Genomic DNA, 23,314 nt, shown 5'->3' on the forward strand with positions numbered 1-23,314 from the left:
AATTATCTTCGGTAAATTTATTACTGGAGTAGAAGTTAATTTTGTTTACACATTTATCAGATTTATTAAAGACGCTTACAAAAAATCATTCATTTGATTTGGATCAGATATATTAAACGGCAGCTCGTTATTTTTCTTGGTTGTTTTAATATTTAAAGTTTCTAGACCTTTTCAAAGTTTTTTACCAGTTTTGTCTCTCCAAGCTTGCAAGATATGCAGCTTTTTCTTGTCATATTGATACCCACGCAAAATTACACACTCCGTGTAAGATCTCCAATTTTCTAAACACTTGTGATTTTTGTATTTAGTTAAAGCGTTCCTTTAAAATAGATCTTAAGGTGTCTGTCAACCAGGGAGCTGGCTTTTTACTGACTCTTATAGTTCTGTAGGGTGCATGAATAATAAATAAACAATTAATATTTTGTTCTAAATATTGAACTTTTTTATTAATGTCCTCAAGATAATAAATATTATCCCAGTAAATATGTGATAAATCGATCCTAAAAGCTTGCTCGCTCCAAGCGATCTATCGGTTTTAACCGCGGTTAAGCCCTTGGTTCACCTTGGTCACAGTCCCTTTATAACATAACCAATCGTGTCCGCTTCGACGTGTTTGGTTGATGTAGCTTTACAAATAATGTTAGTAAATAAAAAAAGAAGCATTATAATATCCAAAAAAAAATTAATCTTGGTTACATTACATTAGATTTATTTTATGTATGATTCTGAGTTCGGCACTCCTATATATTTTTCATGCCCTTTAAATTAAAACTACTCCAAATATTGTATTTTTACTATTTTTCACATGAGTTTTAATTAACGGCGTAACAAAATAGAACGAAATAACCATTTAGCAGATTAATGTTCCAATTTAGCAGATTTTCGACATTCCTCTAGCGGATTTTATTTTGAGGTATTTGCAATACTGTACTGGTCCTAATTCGCTTCTACTGTAACCACCTGCAGTTGGTTCTATGTGGTTGTTTCTTTCGCGCAAACTCGTGCGTAGTCGCGCGAAATAGACTCTAAAGCGGGGCATACACGTTGAAACCTACCTCGCCGCTTGCGGCGATACCTAGGTCTCAGAGACAAATCTCGTTGTTAATGTTGCGGTCTAGCTAGGATCATGTATCATTGAGACGGTATCATTAAGACCGACTCCGACGGTTTTATGGGCCTTGCAATGCGACAGTCTCAACTGGTTTCACTGTGAATGGCGGTGTAGCGCCACTGATCGTCAAAAAATAGTGGCTTGGGAGCATTAAAAAACGACGTTTAGTTATCTATTTATTTATTATTTACCAATTGTGTTGGTTATAAATAGGTACAAAATATTTAAAGGGATGGAAACAAAGCATTTTGGGAAGAATTTATACAGATGTATCGAAGTTTAAAATCGAAAAATTATGCGGACCGGAATTTAGGCAATGCAGCATTGGAAGAATTGAGCAAGAAGTGCAAAGAAGTTAATCCTTTGGCAACTAGGGATTATGTTACAAAAAAAAATCCATAACTTCCGATGTGGCTTTCGGCGAGAACTCTAGAAAATTAAAGCCTCGACAAGAACTGGATGCTCAGCGAACGACCGATATGTGCCTAGCTTATGGTATTTTGACATAATGAGCTTTATCACAGAAATCGAAGATCATAGGCAGGGTACCGAAAGCATTGAACTGCAGTCCGAAATAGATTGAGACAGATAATGTAAGTATAAAAAAATCAAAGTTAGTTACTTCCATCGACCATTCTTTCTTGAAATGATGTGCGGGCTTATTGATTTATTGATTTATTGACTTATATGATTCACGAACTTCCCTGGCATTAAAATTTGATGGTCGCGGGATTTGCTGTAAGGGCATTAGGGCTCTGCCGACATCTCGCCACTGACCTGGTACTGCTACACCATTCTTTATGTTCTATATTCTCTATTTCCGAATCAACATAAGATGGAGGTATATAATTATTGCCTGCATTGAGTCGTAAAAAATTGTGTAGTGTGCAAGCTGCCAGTACTATAGCATCCACATTTTTCACGTCAATCGCAATTGTAGTTAAAAAAACACGAAATGTTGAAGCCATAATGCCAAAAGCATTTTCTACAACGCGACGTGCTCGACTAAGTCTGTAATTAAATATTTTTTCTTCCCTTGTTATGTTCTTATCCGGATATGGCTTCATAAGATTTACTATAAGAGGAAATGCTTGATCACCAATAAATGTATAAGGCAGTACATGATGTGCTTTACTGGATACAGTTGCATTTGGTAGATTTAAATTGTTATTAACAAATTTCTTGTAAAAAGCTGTTTCGTGTAAAACCCCTCCATCAGAAACTCGTCCGTTGGTCCCCGCGTGTACCATCATAAATTCATACTTTGCATTTACAACTGCCATTAACACAATGCTGCATGTTCCTTTATAGTCGTAAAAGTATGATCCACTATGTGCAGGTTTCACTATTTGTATGTGCTTCCCATCTATTGCTCCGACGCAGTTATTAAATTGCCATAAAGTTTGAAAGTCGTGAGCAACTGATTTCCAACTTTCTTCTGTAGATGGAAACTGAAAAAAGATAAAATAAATTAGATACACTTTTATTTACAAAAATAAATATGTATGATAAGTTAACTAAAATAATATAATAAACAAGCTTATTTTTATTATTTTCAGGAAGATAACAGCTAAATCGATGAGCATGCTGGTTCACCACCCCTAAGGTCTTGTAACAATTCGAACCGACTGACCTCTTCTCTTTCAAGTACGCCTTCAACTGCTTCAACAAAATTTTCTTTGAAGCGGCAGAGAGATGAGCATGAATTAAAAAAAAAAGAACTTGTCAGTCTGGCTCATCAAATTTTGACCAATATGGACCGATCTGCAGGTGACAGACTACCTGAAGACATGTTTGATATAACTGGCGAAAAACTAGCCAATGACTTAAGAGGTATGAATGAACAACAAAGAATTTTTACTGAAAAATTAATTAATGATGCGGTCTACTATGGAAAATGGTGGTTATTGAATGAATTTTGTTCAGTAAATGTTCCACGTCCACAACAATACCAAAATTACATGCCGCGCCCGTCTCAACGTGATTGTACCGAAAGGTTTGAGTCGATCAGGCAAATCCGACTGATGGAGGAGGGCATCCAAACGTTCATGCAAATAATGATTTCCCAAGTACGGAATTATCTCCATTTTTAAGGTTCAATGCACAACCATGAATTTTCTTCAGTATAATTCTATTTAGAATTTTAATTTACTTTTAAAATAACTGTTCTAGTTTTAATTTTAATTTGGTACATGTACTTTTATTACATTTATTAAAAAGAAATATTTTTTAGAATTTGAATTTACTTTTAGAATTGTTCTAGTTTTAGTTTATGCTTTGGTACTATATTATTCTTTTGTTAAAATAAAATAAAATTTACTTACGGTCATATATTCTTCCTTTAAACCTCTATAAATAGCCCAACACGTTTCAGGAATAATCTTCCCTAACAACTGAGGTGATATTGCACAAGAGAACTTCAAGTCTTCGTAATTGCGCCCAGTAGCTAAATATCGGAGTGTGGCTATCAGGCGTTCTTCAGCAGACACGGTCTCCCTCATTAGAGTATTTTGTTTTTCAATTGCAGGTCTAATTAGATCAAGTAAAAGATTAAAACTAGATTCGTCCATCCTCAGATAATTTAGGAAGTCCCCTTTTTCATTTTGTTGCAGTTCGCGTATCAAATTCATGTGTGAATAAATTTTTCTTTGTGTTAGCCATTTCCTTGACCATTTTTTCTGGGCCTTTTCTTTTTCTCTTCATTCCCATCAATTACTATAGCAACTGCTATATTAATTGCACAGATTTGCTCATTGGTAAGCTGATTGTAGCACGACATTTTAAATAGAACTGATGTTTCAGTGGCAGTTAGTGATGCGAAGAGTCCGGATTAATCGTCCGTTCAATCCGAATATCAAATTAAAAATTTAATAAATCGTCCGGATACATGCCGCCCGTCGTTCGTCAGCCCGACGATGAAATAATTGTATGAGCTTGCACGAGGTTCACGAAGTTCCACGTTCCACCGGCTAAGAGAATCCGAATTAAATCGTCCGGACAAATAACCCGGCAATCGACAACAAAGCATTTTCGTATTGATATTTTGCCTCGTTTAAAATACACTTGATTTATTACATACATAATTAGCTATTTTAGTTTTAACATCATGTAGAAATCCGTAAAAACGAAATGTCTAATGGGTTGCATAATGAATACCTTATATTCGAAAAACAGCTATAAACGTTTATCGGACGGTCGAGCCCGAAACATGACATAATTTGCCGAACGGGCGAGACATCGAGCGGATGAATTAATCCGGATGAAAAAACCGAATTTTCAATTCATCTGAATTCATACCGTCCGGATATTGAATTAATCCGGATTTTTACAACACTAGTGGCAGTGCCATGAGATACCTCAAGCCTCAAGTGTGTGTGGAGTTGTGTGATGTAGTGATGTGCAATGATTACTTTTATAAGTATCGAGTAGATACTGATACTTTGATTTGAAGTATCAGATACTTTGTATTCGTTACAAAGTAATCATTACTTGTATACTTGTTAGTTGTTAGTAAATGTACGGACGAATATTAAGATTTTTTTATGAATACCTATATTAAATTTAGGGCTTGCTCTGGCGTTTGTTATATTTTTTGAGTATAATAGAGGGTTATCAAGTTTCAGTAAGATATTACAAAATGCACATTACCCAAAACAAAACACAGTTATGCAAGTATAAAAAGGGGGTAATTATAAGCGAAGACTTTTATAATGGTATTAAAATATTTATCGAAATAAAAATTAAAATAAACTAGAAAAACATTTGTATCAAAATAATATATTAAATGTAATAATTGCAAACAACACAAAACAAAATAATTAAGAATATCTAGTTCTAATGGGTATAGGAAAATATATAGTAAAAAATTCGGCAAATTAATTTAGAGAAGTCAAAACAAATGTGAATTGCTGTTTAAAAACATCACCTTTTCTAAATTTTTTTTGGTTTAATTCTGCTCCTGCGATCTGATACTAATTGGCCCGCCTTAGAAAATACCCATTCACTTGGAACAGAAGTTGCCGTTATGCCTAAGTATTTTCGTGCCAACTCTGCTAAATTTGGATACATTGCTTCCCTTGTTTTTCACCATTTTAACGGGTCATCATTCCTTTTAATGTTTTGCTCTTTGGTATACTGCTTATCTTCAATAATTGAAGTAGCTACCGTAGATGTATTTTTCGATATTCTCGCATCGAAACATTTCCAGATTGACTCCTCTTCCACAGTATCCTCTTCATCTATTGACATATTTTGCACGTCCATAGCGTCATTACTTTTTTTGATAAGCATTGATATTTCAGAAACTAAAAGTTCTCTCACTTGAACTACTGCATTATCGTCACTGAAACCTTTTTTTTTAAAACGGGGATCCAAATAGGTTGCTTTTGTAAGTATAGTGTTGTATTCCATTCGATTCAATCTCGTTTTTAAGCCTTGTATTAAATTGTTTTTTAAATCTAAGGCAGCGTTATCATCTGTGTGGATCCCGCCCAAAAATTGTTTTAAGCTTTCAATTAAGGGTATTATTTTAGAAACACTTATACTTCTTTCGGCACTAAGTTCTCTTGTCACCTCCTCAAAAGGTTTTAAAAGAGCACAAAATTGTTTTAAGAGCGACCATTTATCCACAGTTAATGCCTCCACAGGATTATGTAAAATGCCAATAGCTGCTTCAAGTGGTATCTGAATTTCACAAATCCTTTTAAACATAAAATAAGTTGAATTCCAACGAGTTACAACATCATTAATTAATTTTAGATTTTTACTAATCATCTGCATTTGAAATTCATTAAGTTTTCCTGCTGCTGTGGTACTGCGATGAAAATATTCTACATTTTTTTTAACTTTGTTTTGCAATGGCTGTAGCTGTTTTAGGGCATCTTGAACGACAAGGTTTAAAGTATGAGCCAGGCATGGTAGATTTGGCCAACCAGTTAACCTTATTGCAGCTGTAATATTTCTTGCATTGTCAGTTACAACAGCTTCTATTTTACTGCAAATGTTCCATTTATTTAGAATATGTAATAGCTTGTTTCTGATATTTTCAGCCGTATGATTTTCTTCAAAATGAAAACAACCCAACAACAATGACTTTGGTGTCCACTCTTTATTTACATAAAGGGCAGTTACCGCCATATAGTTTTCAACAGAACGTGACGTCCAAGTATCAGTAGTAAGCGTGATAAACTCTGCTTCATTAATTAAAGATTTTACTTTTAAAACAATGTCATCATATTTTTGGCTTAGTAAGTCTCGACTAAAAGTTGTTCTTGATGGTAGTTGATAAGAGGGATCAAGAGCAGCTACTAGAGATTTAAATCCATTATCTCCGACGACAGAAAATGGTTGCAGGTCTTGCAAAATCATGTTTAAGACCATTCCATTTAAAAATTTTGTCCTAGAAACGGATGCTGGGCGTACAGAAAGAGTAGAAATTTTGGCTTGGGAATAAACCTTGCGTGCAGGAACTTTTCCAGCAAACTGAGGTTTTAAGGCATTTGTATTATTATTATTACCAACCTGTGCAATATCTAAACTAGTTAAACGTCCTGCTCGATCAGATTCAACATTAGGAACATTGGCCAGTTTATTTCTTTCAATACTTTTATCTTCGTGAAGCACTGAGAAATGTTTTTGTAAATTTGATGTGGCTCCGCCTTTATAAGATAACACACTCTTACAAATATCACACTTAGCTTTTTCACTGCTGACCACAGTGAAATGCAACCAAACTTTACTCTTTTTTTTATCAGACCTCACGCAAATTCAAAACAACGTAAAACCAAACTTTTAATAAAACTTGACGCCACGGTAACTTACTTAAAACTGAGCCACTTCTTTGAGTTCCCTATAAGTTTATTTACCTGTCTACCTTATAATACATTTTAAAATTGAATAAGTAGGTAGTAAAATAATGCCTTCTTAGAAAATAAACAAAATTATTTAAAAAAAAAATAACCATAATTCCTTTTCCCTGTAATATCTATAATAATTTATGACTATGACCGCCGTCCGTTATTATCGCATTATTTATATTATAAATAAACTGAGACACACCCTAAACAAACCGCCGCCGCACCGGTCGGTACCTACCCTGCCTCGCCAGCCGCCAACTCACCACACTTACTAGATACTTTAATACTTATGCTAATAAAAAGTAATCAAGTAATCGGGTACGACGGACGAATTCAAATACTTTTATCTACAACAAGGTATCGAGTATCGAAGTATCAAGTAAGTGCGTGGCGACAACGCCGGGTAAATATAAATAGGTATTATTTTATTGATTAATTATTTATTGTTGGGCCGATCGGCGGCGGTTTATTTCATTTTATTAACAATATTGCCATATTTTACTTATAAAATATATTTAGAACGCATAAGCAGCCACGGGTGACATGGAAATTTGGGATTTAAAAAAGTATTCGAGTAACGAGTAGTTGGGGTCGAACGATTCGATTACTTCGAATCTTCGCATGTATCAGATATTAAAGTATCGAGTAGATACTATCCGCACATCTCTAGTGTGATGCTGAGACCAATTTACGTGATACGCCGCCTCGCCGCATGCAGCGAGGTATGTCTCCCCGTGTATGCCCCGCTTTACATTGTAACTGTAGCCTAAATAATCGAACGGCAACCTCAGATCTACCGAAAATTTTTTGATTAACCGGTAAATAAATGGAGAATTTTGAAAAGTGCCCTGTGTGTGCGTGCACATGTCAATGTCAAATGTCATGAATCTTCTGTCTCTTTTTATTGACCTACCATATTTTTGGAAGGGTCTCTAAAGTTTAAAAAGTTATTTTTTAAACTTGGAATTGTTTTAAAAGTGATTAGGCTTTGATTCTTTACTGTTATACGCCGCTCAAAGAGGTAATAATGCATTTATCGCCGCAACTTACATTCTACCGTTTGTATATGTAATATTTGTAAATCTAGTTTCTAAAAAACCTGTTTAGTTAAGACCACCACATGTTAGCCCTATTTTCAGGCTTTCTTGAGACATTTTAGGCTTTTTAATAGTTCTAGGAGCTAAATCTTATATATAATATATGATAATTTTCTCAATTGAATGTACTATTAACCAAATAAACATATTTTCATATTGTTAGGTTATGTGATGTGTCATCTAAAGCAGCTCTAAATAGAATGATGAAACTAATGAAATTATTATGTATTAAGAAAGCTACAATTTGGTTTTCTTTCTAGATTTAGGCAAATATGAGTCGTTTCTTTGCTGGGTCAGACTCAGACTCGGAGAGTTCTTCTGGTGATGAGGTTATTCAGAGGCCAGCAGGCCCAACGATTTTTACTGTAAGCAATTTAATAGTTTAGCTTTAAAAGATTAAACTAAATATTCAATCAAATTGTTTTAGTTCTCTGATGATGAGGAAGAAGTTAAAAGGGTTGTCAGGTCTGCAAAAGAAAAGCGGTATGAAGAGCTCACTAATATTATCAAACAAATCAGGAATTTTAAGAAAATCAAGGATATGTCCAGTATGCTTAACAGTAAGTGATGGTTATAATTTTATTGATATTTTGTCTGATGATTATCTTATTTTCAGGTTTTGAAGATCTTCAGAAAGCTTATGTAAAAGCCACACCAGTAATTGCTAAAGAAGAAAATGGACAGACTCCAAGGTTTTTTGTCAGATGTCTGGTTGAAATGGAAGATTTTATCAATGAAACTTGGGAAGACAGAGAATTCAGGAAGAATATGAGTAAAAACAACAGCAAATCACTCACTTCCATGCGTCAAAAACTGAGAAAGTACATAAAAGATTTTGAGGAAGATATTGCCAAATTTCGAGAAAATCCTGATCAGCCAGATGATGATGAAGAACAAGATAAAAGTAAGCTTAAACTTGCATCTACATTTACTCACACACTATCTTGATTATTATTTTTTAATTAGATGAAGCTAAAGATGAATCTGATGAAGAACCACCAGCCAAAAACCAGTTTACAAAGACTCCTGCTGCCCCACAAGCTAAGCAAGATTCTGATTCTGACTCTGATGATTGGATGTCTGAGTCAGACTCTAGTTCAGAGTCCTCTGATGATGAGGAAGGAAAATATACAAGTATGAGAGAAAGGTGAGTGGTAATCCTTAGAAAGTCTCTTATATGCTGGTTTTACTGAGTACCTGGTTTTACAGAAGGCATGCTAAGTTTGTGCAATCTAGACAAATTTTTTTGTGTTCCAATGTTTTGATGGTATTAATAATAATAATAATAATAATAATCCTTTATTTAGCACCTGGCTAGTACATAATACTATAACAAACATTTAATATACATGTGTGTAATATAATAAATTCCTTAAAATTAAATTATAATTGATTCTTTAAGAAATTAAACACCTTTCTATTAAACATTTTCAGTGATGTTGCTTCTTTAATCTCTACTGGTAGGTTATTAAACATTCGAATTCCCTCAAAAAACAGTGATTTTTGTAAAGCAGTGGTTTTAACATGTTGAATATTATAGTTCTGCTTTGACCGAATGTTGTATTGATAGAAATTTTCTCTTTTTTCCAAAAACGTTGATAAATAGTTTGGTAAAAGACCATGTCCGATTTTAAAAATTAATGTTAAATTTGCCTTTTTAATATTTTTTTCTACCGATAACCAATTTAATGTAGAAAGCATATATTCAATTGGTGTATATTTACTACAGTTCAAAATAACCCTCATAGCTTTATTTAGTTGTAGTTGAAGCCTATTTATGTTTTCTTGTGTACAGGATATGAGTAAAGCAGAACAATAATTAAAATGAGGCAATATAATAGTGTTAAATATTAACTTTTTAGACCATAATGACAGAGAACTTGAAATACAAGATAAGAATGAAATTTTTTTACCTAATTTTCTACAAACATAATCTATGTGCAATGAAAAATTCAACTGTGGATCAATAATTACTCCTAAGTATTTAATTTCCAAAACAAAATCTACTTGATCTCCGTTTATATTTACTGTACAGCCTGATTCATAAAATTTATTACAATTTGTCTTTGACCCCAACACAATACACTTTGTTTTCCTTATATTTAATTTTAATTTATTTTTGCACAACCAATCATACAAAATATGCATCTCAGAGTTCATTATTCTGGTAATATTTTTGAAGTTCCTACCTACCACGCATACTACAGTATCATCCGCAAACAAGTTAATAAATGAATTTCGCAGAACTGTGTTTATATCATTTACGTAAATTATAAATAATAAGGGCCCAAGAACACTGCCCTGTGGCACACCCAGTTTACTTGGAACCTTATTTGAAAATCTATCACCTACTTTAGTTCTCATACACCTGTTACTTAAATCCTTAATCCATTTTAAAACAATACTCTGCTCCATATAACTTTAATTTCTTAAAGAGGATATCCTGATCTATAGTCTCAAATGCCCGTTTTAGGTCAATAAAAACACTAAGCACAACATTTTCATCGTTTATTACTTTTCTCCACTTCGCACAAATATACTGTAGGGCCGACTCGCATGAATGGTTATTTCTAAATCCGGATTGTCCAACATAGAGTAAGTTGTTTTCCTCAAAGTAGTACCTAAGTTGCTGACACACAATTGTTTCGATGATCTTATCTACAACAGGGAGTAAATTAATGGGTCGAAATTCTTCTGGGATGGTTGGTTTTGACACTTTAGGGATGGGAATCATAACACTTGTCTTCAGATCATCTGGGACTCTACCAGTTTCTAAAGAGGTATTTATTAGATAGAGTAAAGGATATCCCAACACACAAAACAAGTCTTTAATCAACTTAACACTGAAAAACTCATCACTGGTACTTTTGTTCTTAAGTTTAAATACAATAGATCTTAGTTTCTGGAGAGTGAGGTTTTTAAAGTTTGCTATTTCTGAGTCCTTCTGTTCACTAACTTTACAGTCCCATTGCCGTTTCTCTATATTTTCTGAAATTTCCTCGACACTATCTGCATAATATTGGTTAAAATTTTCTTCTATGCTGGTATTATATGGACCAAAATCAATATCTCCAAAATCTGTCGGCTGATTTTTGCTTCCTATCAAACTTTTTAGAGTACGCCACATTTTTTTACTATCACCCCTACACATATCTATGTTTTGTTCATAAAATGTTTTCTTCTCCTGTCATATCAGTGAAGTCACATTATTGCGTAACCTTTGGTAAGTGTACCAATCAATTTCATTTTTGGTAAGACAAAATCGTTTGTATGCGTTGTTTCGTTCTGTTTGTGCTCGTTTTACAGTATCATTCACCCATGGGTATTTTTTTAATGTCCGTTTTTGTTTGGGACTTACTCTATCCACTGCAGCTCTTACAATCTCTATTAAATCAGAATATATCATATTTACATCAGTGGAGGAGTAGTTCCAGTCAGCACCCACTAGTTCCGTCCTAATTTTCGACATTATTTCATCATTAAGATTTCTATAACATATATCTCTAGGATTGTTACTAACTTCTTCAAATGGCATATTTACCCCTATAATCTCATGGTCGCTTATGGCGGGAAAATTCCTAGGTAATTCGGAGATATTATAGTCGTTTGTAATAATGTGGTCGATTAATGTCGCATAAGTATTGGTGATTCTTGTTTCCTTCTTCACAATCTGACGAAAACCTGCTGCATCTATAACTGTTTTTAAGTTTTTTGCTCTATTGTCATTTTTTTGTAGGTCAATATTTAAATCACCTAACAACACAACTCTTTTCCTGTTCAAGGTATTGCCCAAATACTCCAAGAAAAGCTTACAATCCGAATTCGGAGATCTATAAATACTTCCCACAACAGCGACTTCTTTATTCACAGTTATTGATGTCCATAATGCCCAAAAATTATAATCAACCGAATCATTTTTCCATACTGTAAATTTTAAACCATTTTTTATGTACATTATAGTACCACCTGTATGTCTGCTGTTTGAATAACATATTACGGTATCATATCCTGATAAATGTATCTCATGTTCATTTATTTCAGAAGTCATATGTGTTTCACTAATGCACAACACTAACGGAGAACTATCAACAACAAGTTGTCTAATTTCACTTATGCGTGACGTGACCCCCTGTATATTAACATGGATCACCCTACCATCCATAACAGATACTCGCTTATGCATATTTTTTAATGGCTATATATATTGGGTTCTTGATTTTAGTTTTTCCTGTGCTCTTTGGTAGCAAACACATTTTTTATCAAAAACACTATGTTTATAGTCAATATCTGTAATCTTTAAGACATCATGGGCATATTTACAATTTGTACATTCTAAAATATTGGAAGTACACTCCTCACTTTTATGATTATTGTTACAAAGTGGACATATAATTATAATAATAATAATAATAATAATAATAATAATAATAATATCCTTTATTTGCCAACAAAATCGTATACAGGACGACAAAGCAACGTCATACAAACGAGGATCTAGCTCCCATGGGGTACATTGATTTTTCTTATCTAGAATTCATAGAGGCAATATACTTATATAAACAAAATAACAAAATTTAAAATAACTATTCTAAATATCTAACACAAGTTAAAATTATTATTCTTGATTGCTTTCTGCAATTTACAGCTTTATGGCCGTACCGCCAGCACTTATAACAGCGTAAAACACCCAAATATTCGTATACTGGAAAGGTATCCCATCCTAAAAAGATTTTCTTATTATTTATGAGGCATCTAAACACACATGGAGAAACTTCCAAAATAATATTGTACGATGTTTTTTGTTTTGGGGAATACTGCTTTATTATTTTAATATCACAATCCGGTACTTTTAGTGCAGAGAGACAATTTTGTTTTCTTATTATTTGACCGAGGTCAACGTCCTTGTTTACATATTTCTCGTGTATCCCAACAACAATAATTTTCGGATTTGCAATCTTAATAATCTTAACAATCTTAATAACCTCACTCAAAGTTCAAAGTCAAAATAAGCTTTAGTTATTAGAAAGACAAAATGTTTATAACAAAGCCGTCATACAAATATTGGATTAACTAGTGAAAGAAATCATCAAAAATACAAAAAAAAATACTCTGGGTACCAAACAAATTTCTAAATATACTTACATCCATATCTCCAGTAAGAAAGCATTTATATCATTAACATTTTATTTATTAACTCTTATCTGAAATAGTTTATAAGATATAGTCTTTCATCATGAAAGATGGTTTAATATCTTCTTACTATGAAACATGATAGAGTTTTGGGTTAAAGATGTTTTATAATAATAATAATAAGCCTTTATTTCCAACAGGCAATAGTTGCAAAACAATGAAAAAAATATGGGAAAAGTGTATACAATTTAAACTAATTTACATTACATATACTCTAACACAAAATCTAATCTGTTTGTGCTGAAGTGCAGGCCCACCAGAGGAAATATAGTTATTCCATCTAAGTGCTCCAAGAGATTAATGTAGGTGCCATTTTTAATCTTAGTGCTGTATGGTTCCGTTGAAACTTTTATTTTAAAGATTAATAATACATTTTGGAAAAAAAACCCTTGTCTATAAATAATGCAGTCCACTCAATCGCCCAAACAATGGCATTTCAGTCAAGATATTCATGTCTGTTTCAGATTCTGTACTTGTAGAGTTAAGTGTAATCATAAATACTTTTTTAGACAGGGGAGTTTTCCCGGAAACTTGTGCACAGCATTGGTGAAACCAAACAATGGCATTTCAGTCAAGATATTCATGTCTGTTTCAGATTCTGTACTTGTAGAGTTAAGTGTAATCATAAATACTTTTTTAGACAGGGGAGTTTTCCCGGAAACTTGTGCACAGCATTGGTGAAACCACTTTTTAAGGGTGGTGACACTAATGATTCTTCCTGTTTTCGTCCGATCTCAATGCTTTTAACTCAAAAGTAATCAAAAAAATAGTCAAATTAGAATTGACTTCATTTTTCGAAAGGCACAATTTATTATGCTGGCTTACGATGGATTTAGAGACTTTGCTCTGATGTGGCTTGAGTCATTTCTAGCAAATAGAAGACAGTTGGTTAAGGGCCAACACAGTACTTCATCTGTGCAGAATATCGATTGTGGGGTTCCTCAAGGATTGGTTCTTGGTACTTTGTTGTTTCTTATTTACATCAACGACCTAGTGTCTATCAGTTCTTATTTATTTATTTATTTCAATATATGAAAGAGCCGGTTTACCAAAATAGTATTAGATAATACAAAATACTAAATAATATAATAATACAAATATAATATGAAAATTGCAAAAAAAATATACCGAGATAAAACCTCAGAAAAAATAATCAAGAACAAAGCCTAAATAAGCACAAATTATCAATAACAAAGCTAAAAACTTCTATACAAGGAACATAGGTTAAAGTCTAAGACTTACAATTTTTAATTTGAATGACTGTAAGACACTGAAAACTGGATCCAAACTATTTTCATTAAAGAAAGGCAAAGTCCTAGTCAGTAGAGAAAAAATCCATAGTTGGCTGGATGAAAATCCTTCTTTGCCAGTTGTTAAATGGAATTTCCTCTAAGATGGTAAGACAATGATATAAACCATACAAGATGTTATAAAATATAAAGCATAAGAATGATGCCTCTGACTTCAAGATTAGATACATTAAACTGGACAGTGATTATAGAATTATAGTTGATGTAATAATTTCGAAAAATATTAACTTCAGCTCTACGCTCGGAGCCGTCGATTTTTTTTTTTAAGTTGCGCATTATTTCACATAAATTTTTGTGTACAGGGTGGAACAAAAAAAAGATATGACGTCATCGGTCATTTTTTTAAACGGAATGCTATATTTTTTATTGCATTTATGAAATATAGGCGAAATTCCAAGCAAGTTTCGTATAACACACCTTATCTCAAAACTCAACTGTTTCCGAAATATTTACATTTAAATAACAAGAAAGCAAGTAAGTACGTCTATTTACAAATTAAGATAAAATAGATCCTAGTCCCAAACTTCCTAACCAGATGATCAACATGATGACCAACCCTATCAAAGGCCTTTCGGAAGTCTGTATACACACTATGAACCTGTAAACGACCTGTCATAACAGCTTAGGAACTACAGACTGAATACCCACACCTCTATACTTACAAATATCGGTTCTATCGCGATTTTTATGAATTCGTGTTAAAAAGCTTACCTTGGCAACATTCAGGAAATTTCCCTGATAGTTTTAAAATACCTAGCCAATAAATTGACAATATCTTAACCATTACCAGTAACTTCGGCTTCCATATGCATGCTATTAGGGTATGAATCAGCAAATGAAGTATCATATAAAATTTCAGTATTTAATCTTTCAATATACAAGTGGGAAAATTAGATGAATAAAACATCTGAATAGCAAATAGTATTAATGGATCCTTTACGTTATTTGCTGATAACACGATTATTCTGTGGCTAGAAACGAATACATTGGAAGAAACAATAAATAACGATATTAAACTTATTAAAAATTGGTGTGATGCAAACAAGCTTTCTTTTAATATTTTCAAAACGAATATTGTCGCATTTAAGTGTATTACTACAAATCCTTTATTGAATGGAGAGCCTTTAATGAATACAGAATGCTCCAAATTTCTAGGAGTTTTTTGACAATTGAAATTTAAATTGCCTCTGCTTGTTATAATGTTAGAGTTGTCCGCATTGAGGTTAGTATGGAGGTGGCTAGAAATGTTAACTTTGCCCTAGTGGAGTCCCACTTAAGATATGGAATTCAATTTTGGGGCTTCGCTGGCAGGGGACTTGTTCAGTCATTTTTTGTCTTGCAGAAGCGTTCTATGAAATATTTGTGGAGTAGGCTTTAGAGACCACTGCATGCCGCTGTTTCTTAGGAGGGGAAAACTCACATTAACTTGTATTTTCATATTGACGCTGGTAGAAATGATTCATAAAAAATACAAGAGTACTAATGAGCCCATTCTTTATTTAACAAGATTTAATACAATCAATCTACGTCTATACACCATAAAAAGCACCCCTACAAAATACTCAATTTGTATATGAGGGTATTAAAATGTATTATCACTTGCTTCTGGAAGTCCTGAGTAGTAGCAATCAGTTTAGCTGTTCTGTGAAAGGTTTATTACAAAAGTATATTCCTGCCTAGAAGAGTTTTATAGACATGTTTTGTAAGTCAATAATATTTGATGTAGATATTGTTTTTTTTTCTCGGATCTTTTAACCTACCTGCATTTAAAATTTTTTTATATTGTCCATTATTAATACATTATTTTTTGTGATTTGTTTCTTTTTACTTTTACCATGACATTTTCTTCTTAACTGTATCATTATGTTTTTTTTTCTATATTATATTTTTTGTTTTGTTTATAACTCAATGTTGAAAAACAAAACATATTTGATTTGATTATATATTTGTACAAGTATTCATAGAGACATGTCTTGGACTTTTAGATTCAGAAAAAAAGCCAATAAAGAGGATGATGAAGAAAAGGAAAAACGTAAAGAGGAAAAGCGTAAAGAGAGAAAAGAAAAAGAAAGACAGAAGGATATCTTGAAGAGACAGGCAGAAGAGGAGGAGGGTGATGAGGAAGGCTGGGAAAAGGTTAAATTTGGAGTGGCAATTCCTAGTGTAAGTATGTTTTTATAAATTTAATTAATTTGGCTGCTTTTATTTTTCAGTTTTAAGTATTTTTACCTCGCCTCTAGGTAAAAATATTTAAAATAAAAAAATACTTCAATAATTAAAAAAAAGCTCCTTGTTAATATTAAGATTATTCAACAGTGTCAGATAAAGTTTTCTGCATAAGTTTAAATAAATTCAGTGATTTTGGTTTTTTTTTAGTATCCAAAAAAAAAAATAAAACAGCACTTTTATTTTAATTTTACTGATATGTTATTCAGTATATCCCATTGGTAAGCCCAATAAAAGATACTACTGTTTATACATTAAACCAATCAGAAAATTAATGTTTATTAGGAGTCATATTAAAACTATTTCATATCATAGTCCTATGGTTGGAACCTTTGGTGTGACACTCAAATTACGAGACAGTTAGTGGTAACCAAAATTCTTTATTTTTACTCTCAACGAGAAGACTAAGAATTTCAATAAGGTTTCATTCAGCAGAAAATGAATAAAATTGCTGCTTTTTTAAGATCCAATAAGGAAAATCAAGCAATAGTCAATAATAATCATTTGTCGTTAATAACTTCCTAGAAGTTGATTTTTGACCACCCTCAATAACTTCTTAAAAAAAAAAACGTCAACTTAGTAAAACAGCGGGACGTTTAATTTTATATTTGACAAAGTTTTGTTAATTACCTCCGCACTTACCAGCTAATCTTACTTTAATATGTCAAATAGGAACCTCCATCGTGTGACACATCATTTTAAGCAGCATTAAAATGTCTATTTAACAATGCCAAAAAATTAAATCGATTGACATACAAGCGAATAGTGACCAAAAAGGGAATAATGAATATTTTATCAACTTAAACTTTGGTAGGTCAAATGGTTGGCTCATAGTGTCACACATTATTTTAAATTAAGATAATTTGTGCATAGCGAATCTTAATGTTCGATCCCTAAATACCGGGTTTGATGAACTTGTTACCTATATTTCTAATTATACCTTTGATTTGTTTGGGGTATCAGAAACTTGGTTGACTCCCCAACATGACTTTAATACATTTAAGATCAATGGGTGATGAGAAATGATTGCGCGGGAAGAGGGGGAGATGTTGGGATTTATATAAAAAACCATATTAAATTTCAGAAAATAGAACGCGACAATATATATTGCTTGTGAAATCGTTAGCGTTAAAATACAGCACAAAAAAACAAATATTCATTATTAGACTAAACAAGCCTTTAATAAGCCAAAAATTATAAATTTTATTAAAACAAATGTCACCAGTAAAGATGGAATTTCTATGCATGATATAAAAAACTCCATTTGCAAAATGCCTCTTTTAAAAATAATTAATATTTGTATTTTAGAAAACGTATATCCAGGTATATGGAAAGAATCAAATAATATACCGTTACCTAAGATATCCAATCCTGTAAATGTTAAGGATCTGAGACCAATTGGTATTTTATCTGCAGCTTCAAAAATTTCATTTAATCTTTTTTTTATGAATGAGGGTAATTCCTGATTGACAGTCTGGTTTTCGAAAAAATTTCAGTACTACCACATCTCTTGTAAAATTCGTCAATGATATTAGAACTAATCAGAATAAAAAAGAATTAACATGCGTTCGACTTTTAGATTTTAGTAAGACTTTTGATACTCTTATTCATGAATTATCTAAGGATGCAATAAGTTTTTTTTAATCGTATCCTAAAAACGGAGCGCACTGTGTTTGTTTAAAAACAGAATTTGGCAATAGCATCAAATCCAACTTTTTACCTATAAGCAGAGGTACCACAAGGATTCATATTGCAGCCACTCCTTTTTTCTGTTTACATAGCAGATATGCACAGTGTCTTATACAAGCCAAAATACAGCAATATGCTGATGACTCTCAGGTATACCTTTCTTTTTCTTCTAGTGTTTTTTCCCATATTTAAACAAACTGTTAATAGGGAAATTAACATAATTAATCAGTATGCATAAAATCATAACTTACGGCTTAATGCACCCAATCATCAATTTTCTGATATTATTAATATTCAAATGACACCTCTTTGCCAGTAGTTTTTTTTTATTGCATACGTAAACAATTTTAAGTGCATTTGTTCCATATTTTTTGACATGTATCATATTGTTACACAATTTTATTGTCATATTATTGTCATACAGTTTTTTCTTCATATACAGATAAATAAAAATAAGTTTATATTCAATTTTTCAGCCATACATGTGACCTAATAATCTGTCTTACTGGTGATAAACAAGCGGCGGAACTAAACTTACATATAAACGGAACTAATTAATTAAATATCATTTAATTAATTAATTAAATGTTATTATTAACTTCATTAATGATAAAAATTTTTGATCTTTAACCGCCTTATAGTAACAAGTAATTTATAGATAAACAAGTGTGTTTCTGTATAAAAAAATACAGCAATTAACGTTTGAGTAACATGCGTGCACTAGGCAGACCATTATGTACCAAAACATGCATTCAAAATATGTATAATATAATGTTTGTTATAATATAATGTTAATGTATAATGATATTAAATGTTTGACGTAAAAGGACAGATCAATAAAACCGTTACAAATTTCTAGTTTTTGCCACAATCGTGTTACTAATTGAACTGTCATAAGATGGTTTATATATTATTTATAGGTTATTTAAAGGGGATAGAACTGCAGCGAAAAATTTAGGAATGTTTTTTGATGTTCATTTCAAACTCACATTAAACAGAAACTTGGTATAATAAACTAGCCTAATAAACTATTTAAAAAATATTTGCCACCAAAGACTAAATATTATCCATGCAATTCTTTTGTTTTGTCGATTTTCGACTATGGAAATATCGTTTATCACAATTCTCTTACATTAAGTAACTCTAAATCTATTACAAAAATAAAATTACAAAATACATTCATGCGTTTTTCATTTGATATAGCTTTCAGAAATCATATTACCCCACATTTGAATAATAATTCTATTTTATCAATGTTTAATAAGCACAAATATCATATTTTTATCTAGCTATTTGGCATTGCAAATGTCTAGGAAAGGAATAGTCTTCCACATATATTGCCTAAAACAAATATCGCCTAACCTTTTCAAGGATTTTATTAAATCGCGTCCTCTGGAGGAGACAAGGAGATCATTTAAACTTATTTATTTTGAGCATGTTGATATATTTGTATTGCATATGCTTTAATGGTTTAAAAAAACTGCTTATAATTTAAATAATTTTTAACGTTTTTTGTTAATTTTGCTAACGAATGCCTTATGCATATCTTAAGTTTCCTAGAACAATTGAAATTTACATTGTGTTACTTTGTTTTTGCTTCTCGGTGTTCTTTTCTCCCCTTTGCGCCTCTTACCTTTAGGATGCATAAGTTTTCTTTCACTTGCTTCACGAAATTATATTTAATTGTATTTTATGTGTTAACCTGGTTCTAATATTTTATACAGGGTGTTTCAGAACTATGGGATCAAACTTTTAGGGGCTGTTCAGTGCAACAGTAGAATCCATTTGAGTATGGGAACCCATGTCCGGAAATGTGTCACTACGGCTACGGCCCTAAGACTCGTTTAAATTTAGAAAAAATATTAATTACCTAAATAGGATCTGATGCATTTATTTTTACCTGTTGTATATGATACCATCACAACAATTGTTCAAAATGTCTTCCTCCAACCTCAATACACCGATTTAAACGCCGCACATGATTTCGGCGGACTACACTAAAAATTTGATCCTCGTTTTGAATGATTTCAAATGCTGCTGTTATTCTTCCAATTAAGTCTAGCTCTGATTCTATTGGAGTTTCGTAGACTAAAGACTTTACATGTCTTCACAAGAAAAAATCGAGCGACGTTAAATCAGGTGACCTAGGAGGCCAAGAAACTGCTCCACCCCCGGCAATCAAACGGTGCCCAAACCGCTGAGCCAAATACTCGCGTACTTGTACAGCAAAGTGAGCCGGCGCTCCATCATGCTGAAACCACGAGTTCTGGGTGAACTTCGTCCAAGAAACGCAGATAAATAGGTCCTGTTAACCGTTCCGGTAGAAGGTATGGCCCAATTAAATAATCATCAGCAATGCCTGCCCATACGTTGACAGACCAACGATTCTGATGTTTTCTTGGAAAAATTGCATAAGGATTTTCTTCGTCCCAAACATGGCTATTCCTACTATTAAAAATACTGTCTCTTATAAAAGAGGCTTCATCAATCCACAAAACATATCGTAAAAAATTTGGTTGTGCAATGTTGTGATCTAGAAAGCCATCGACAAAATTGAACTCTAGGATGATAATCGGCTGCAGTCATACCTTGAACTTTCTGGAAGTGGTAAGGATGGAGTGCTTGCTCGTGTAGTACCCGCCAGACAGAAGCGTTATTCGTATTCATATTTAGCACCTCTTCTTCAAATTCCACCGTTCTTACGGTTCGAGCAACACCAGTATCACGCATCTTGGTCTTAAACATGCCTGTCTCAGCGAGCCGCCGATGAACCGCAATAAACTTTTTGTAACCAGGATGCTGTCGTTCGGGATAACGTTTATGATACAACCGCGATGCTGCTCGTGCATTGCAGTTTGTTGCTCCGTATGCCAAATGCATATCCGCCAATTCTTGATTGGTAAAGTTTTCCATTAGGAATAAATGTTTAAAAATTGTAAGCTATAAAATTTTTAAACATCAAATTGAGAATTGACATTGATAAGCGTGGATTTTAAACAATTGTTGTTATGATATCATGTACAAAAGGTAAAAATAAATGCAGCATATCCTATTTAGGTAATTAAAATAATTTTTATAAATTTTAACGCCCGGACATGGGAAGTGGAATTCCTATACTTAAATGGATTCTTCTGTTGCACTGAACAACCCCCAGAAGTTTGATCCCATAGTTCTGAAACACCCTGTATTTGAACTATACCGCTATATTACTTATAAAAGTATTATAGAGAGCGGGGCTACTTCACACAAGTTTGTGTTCAAACGAGTCTAGTGGATCAGTTATATAATCGCGAGGTGGTCCTTATTTGTCATATTCATATTTATTTTTATTATTATTGTGTTGTAACTATAATTTTGTATCTTGAGGACAAATAAAAAGTTTTGAATTTGAATTTTAATAAATGGCGAAACAAAAGGTGTCCTGAAAAAATTAATGTATGGGCAAGAATTTATGGTAATGAAATCATCAGGCCATTTTTTTAGAGCAAAATTTGACTGGAGAAATTTATTTAAACATCCTCGAAAATGCTATATGAAAAAGTGTTGAAATACTAAACGAAAATTATTTTTGTTTCCAACAAGATGGAGCTCCCCGCACTAGGCTTTGATAGTTCGAGAGTAGCTCAATAAACAATTTCCAGGGACGTGCAATTGAATGGCCCACATGGTTGATTTTTGGTAGATTTTTTTCCGTTGGAGTATTTGAAAATCAAAGTTTATAAAACCCTACCTGAAAATATTAATGATTTAAAGGATCGAATTACTCAAGAATGTAGAGATCATATCGAACAAACACTAAAAAACAAGAATTTCTAAATATACTTTATTATTGCTTCGCGAATAACAAATCATATTTTGAGCACATAATAAAATAAATTTTGCGAACTGATTAAATTCTTTATTTTTTAAATGCCTTTTACACCCTTAAACTGATATTTTTTATTCATCGTTGGGTGATAGATTGTATGCTGTTTAAGATGATGTATCACAATTAGGGTATCCATTTGAAATACAAAAGTTTAAGCTCGATAAAATATCCATTATTCCCAGACATTTTTGGTCACTATTCGCAGGTACGTCAACCGATTTAATTATTTTGCTTTGTCGAATAAACATTTTAATGCTACTTACAATGATGGGTCCCACGATTTTTAGACGTATAGGAGGGTGAACATATTACTTTTTTAAAGTGTATCAAGATCAATAATACTAACTTAGTTGTCCAATGTTCTAAGTTGGAAATAATTTTAACAGCATACATTTTGTTCTCTCTTATACAAATTTTGAAAAGTGGGAACCAAACTAATAAGAATGTAAAGCTTATAAAAAATCTTACAATTATCAAATTTATATCTGAATGTCAAAGAATCTAGTGCAAAAAAATATTTTTTTTAGACTGAAGGGAGTTTGAGGAGAAGCTCTAAAATTAGCTGAATATTTAGTTTTTCCTCAAAAAAATTATTGCTGTACAGGGTGGTGCGATTTCGACTTGCGAGACGAATGCGATTCGTTTTAACAGAAAACTCGTATTTTTCGAACAGATAGAAAAAAATTGACTTAGATGTCATGAGCTCAAATTTTGTAAAAAAACATTTAAAGTTATCAAAATTTTACTATGTCAAACTGTTTGGCAGCTAGGGGGCGTTTCTTGAATTTGGTCGATTTAGGTAATTAGCCATAACTTTTTTGCTATTAAAGATAATAACGGAAAACACTTTCTCAAAGTACTTTTTAATGATAAATATTTTTATGTTATATATTTTTATACAGGGTGTTTCATAAAGTTGATATTCCACAAAAATGTTTCTTATGGAACACATATTATTTTTTTATAAA

General features: G+C 32.4%; 1 protein-coding gene across 1 annotated transcript in view; it reads left to right on the forward strand.

Moving 5' to 3' along the window:
• The first annotated feature begins 7,821 nt into the window (after positions 1-7,821).
• LOC126745000 (eukaryotic translation initiation factor 3 subunit C) overlaps positions 7,822-23,314 on the forward strand; it is a 44,042-nt gene continuing 28,549 nt past the window's right edge. Inside the window, exons 1-6 of the mRNA XM_050452635.1 lie at positions 7,822-7,987; positions 8,324-8,428; positions 8,491-8,623; positions 8,680-8,967; positions 9,030-9,210; positions 16,549-16,726. Coding sequence (XP_050308592.1) covers positions 8,336-8,428; positions 8,491-8,623; positions 8,680-8,967; positions 9,030-9,210; positions 16,549-16,726 — 873 coding nt within the window. The 5' untranslated portion in view covers positions 7,822-7,987; positions 8,324-8,335. The remainder of the gene's footprint in view (positions 7,988-8,323; positions 8,429-8,490; positions 8,624-8,679; positions 8,968-9,029; positions 9,211-16,548; positions 16,727-23,314) is intronic.

This window comes from Anthonomus grandis, chromosome 15 (assembly GCF_022605725.1).
Source record: "Anthonomus grandis grandis chromosome 15, icAntGran1.3, whole genome shotgun sequence".
NCBI classification, from domain to species: domain Eukaryota; kingdom Metazoa; phylum Arthropoda; class Insecta; order Coleoptera; family Curculionidae; genus Anthonomus; species Anthonomus grandis.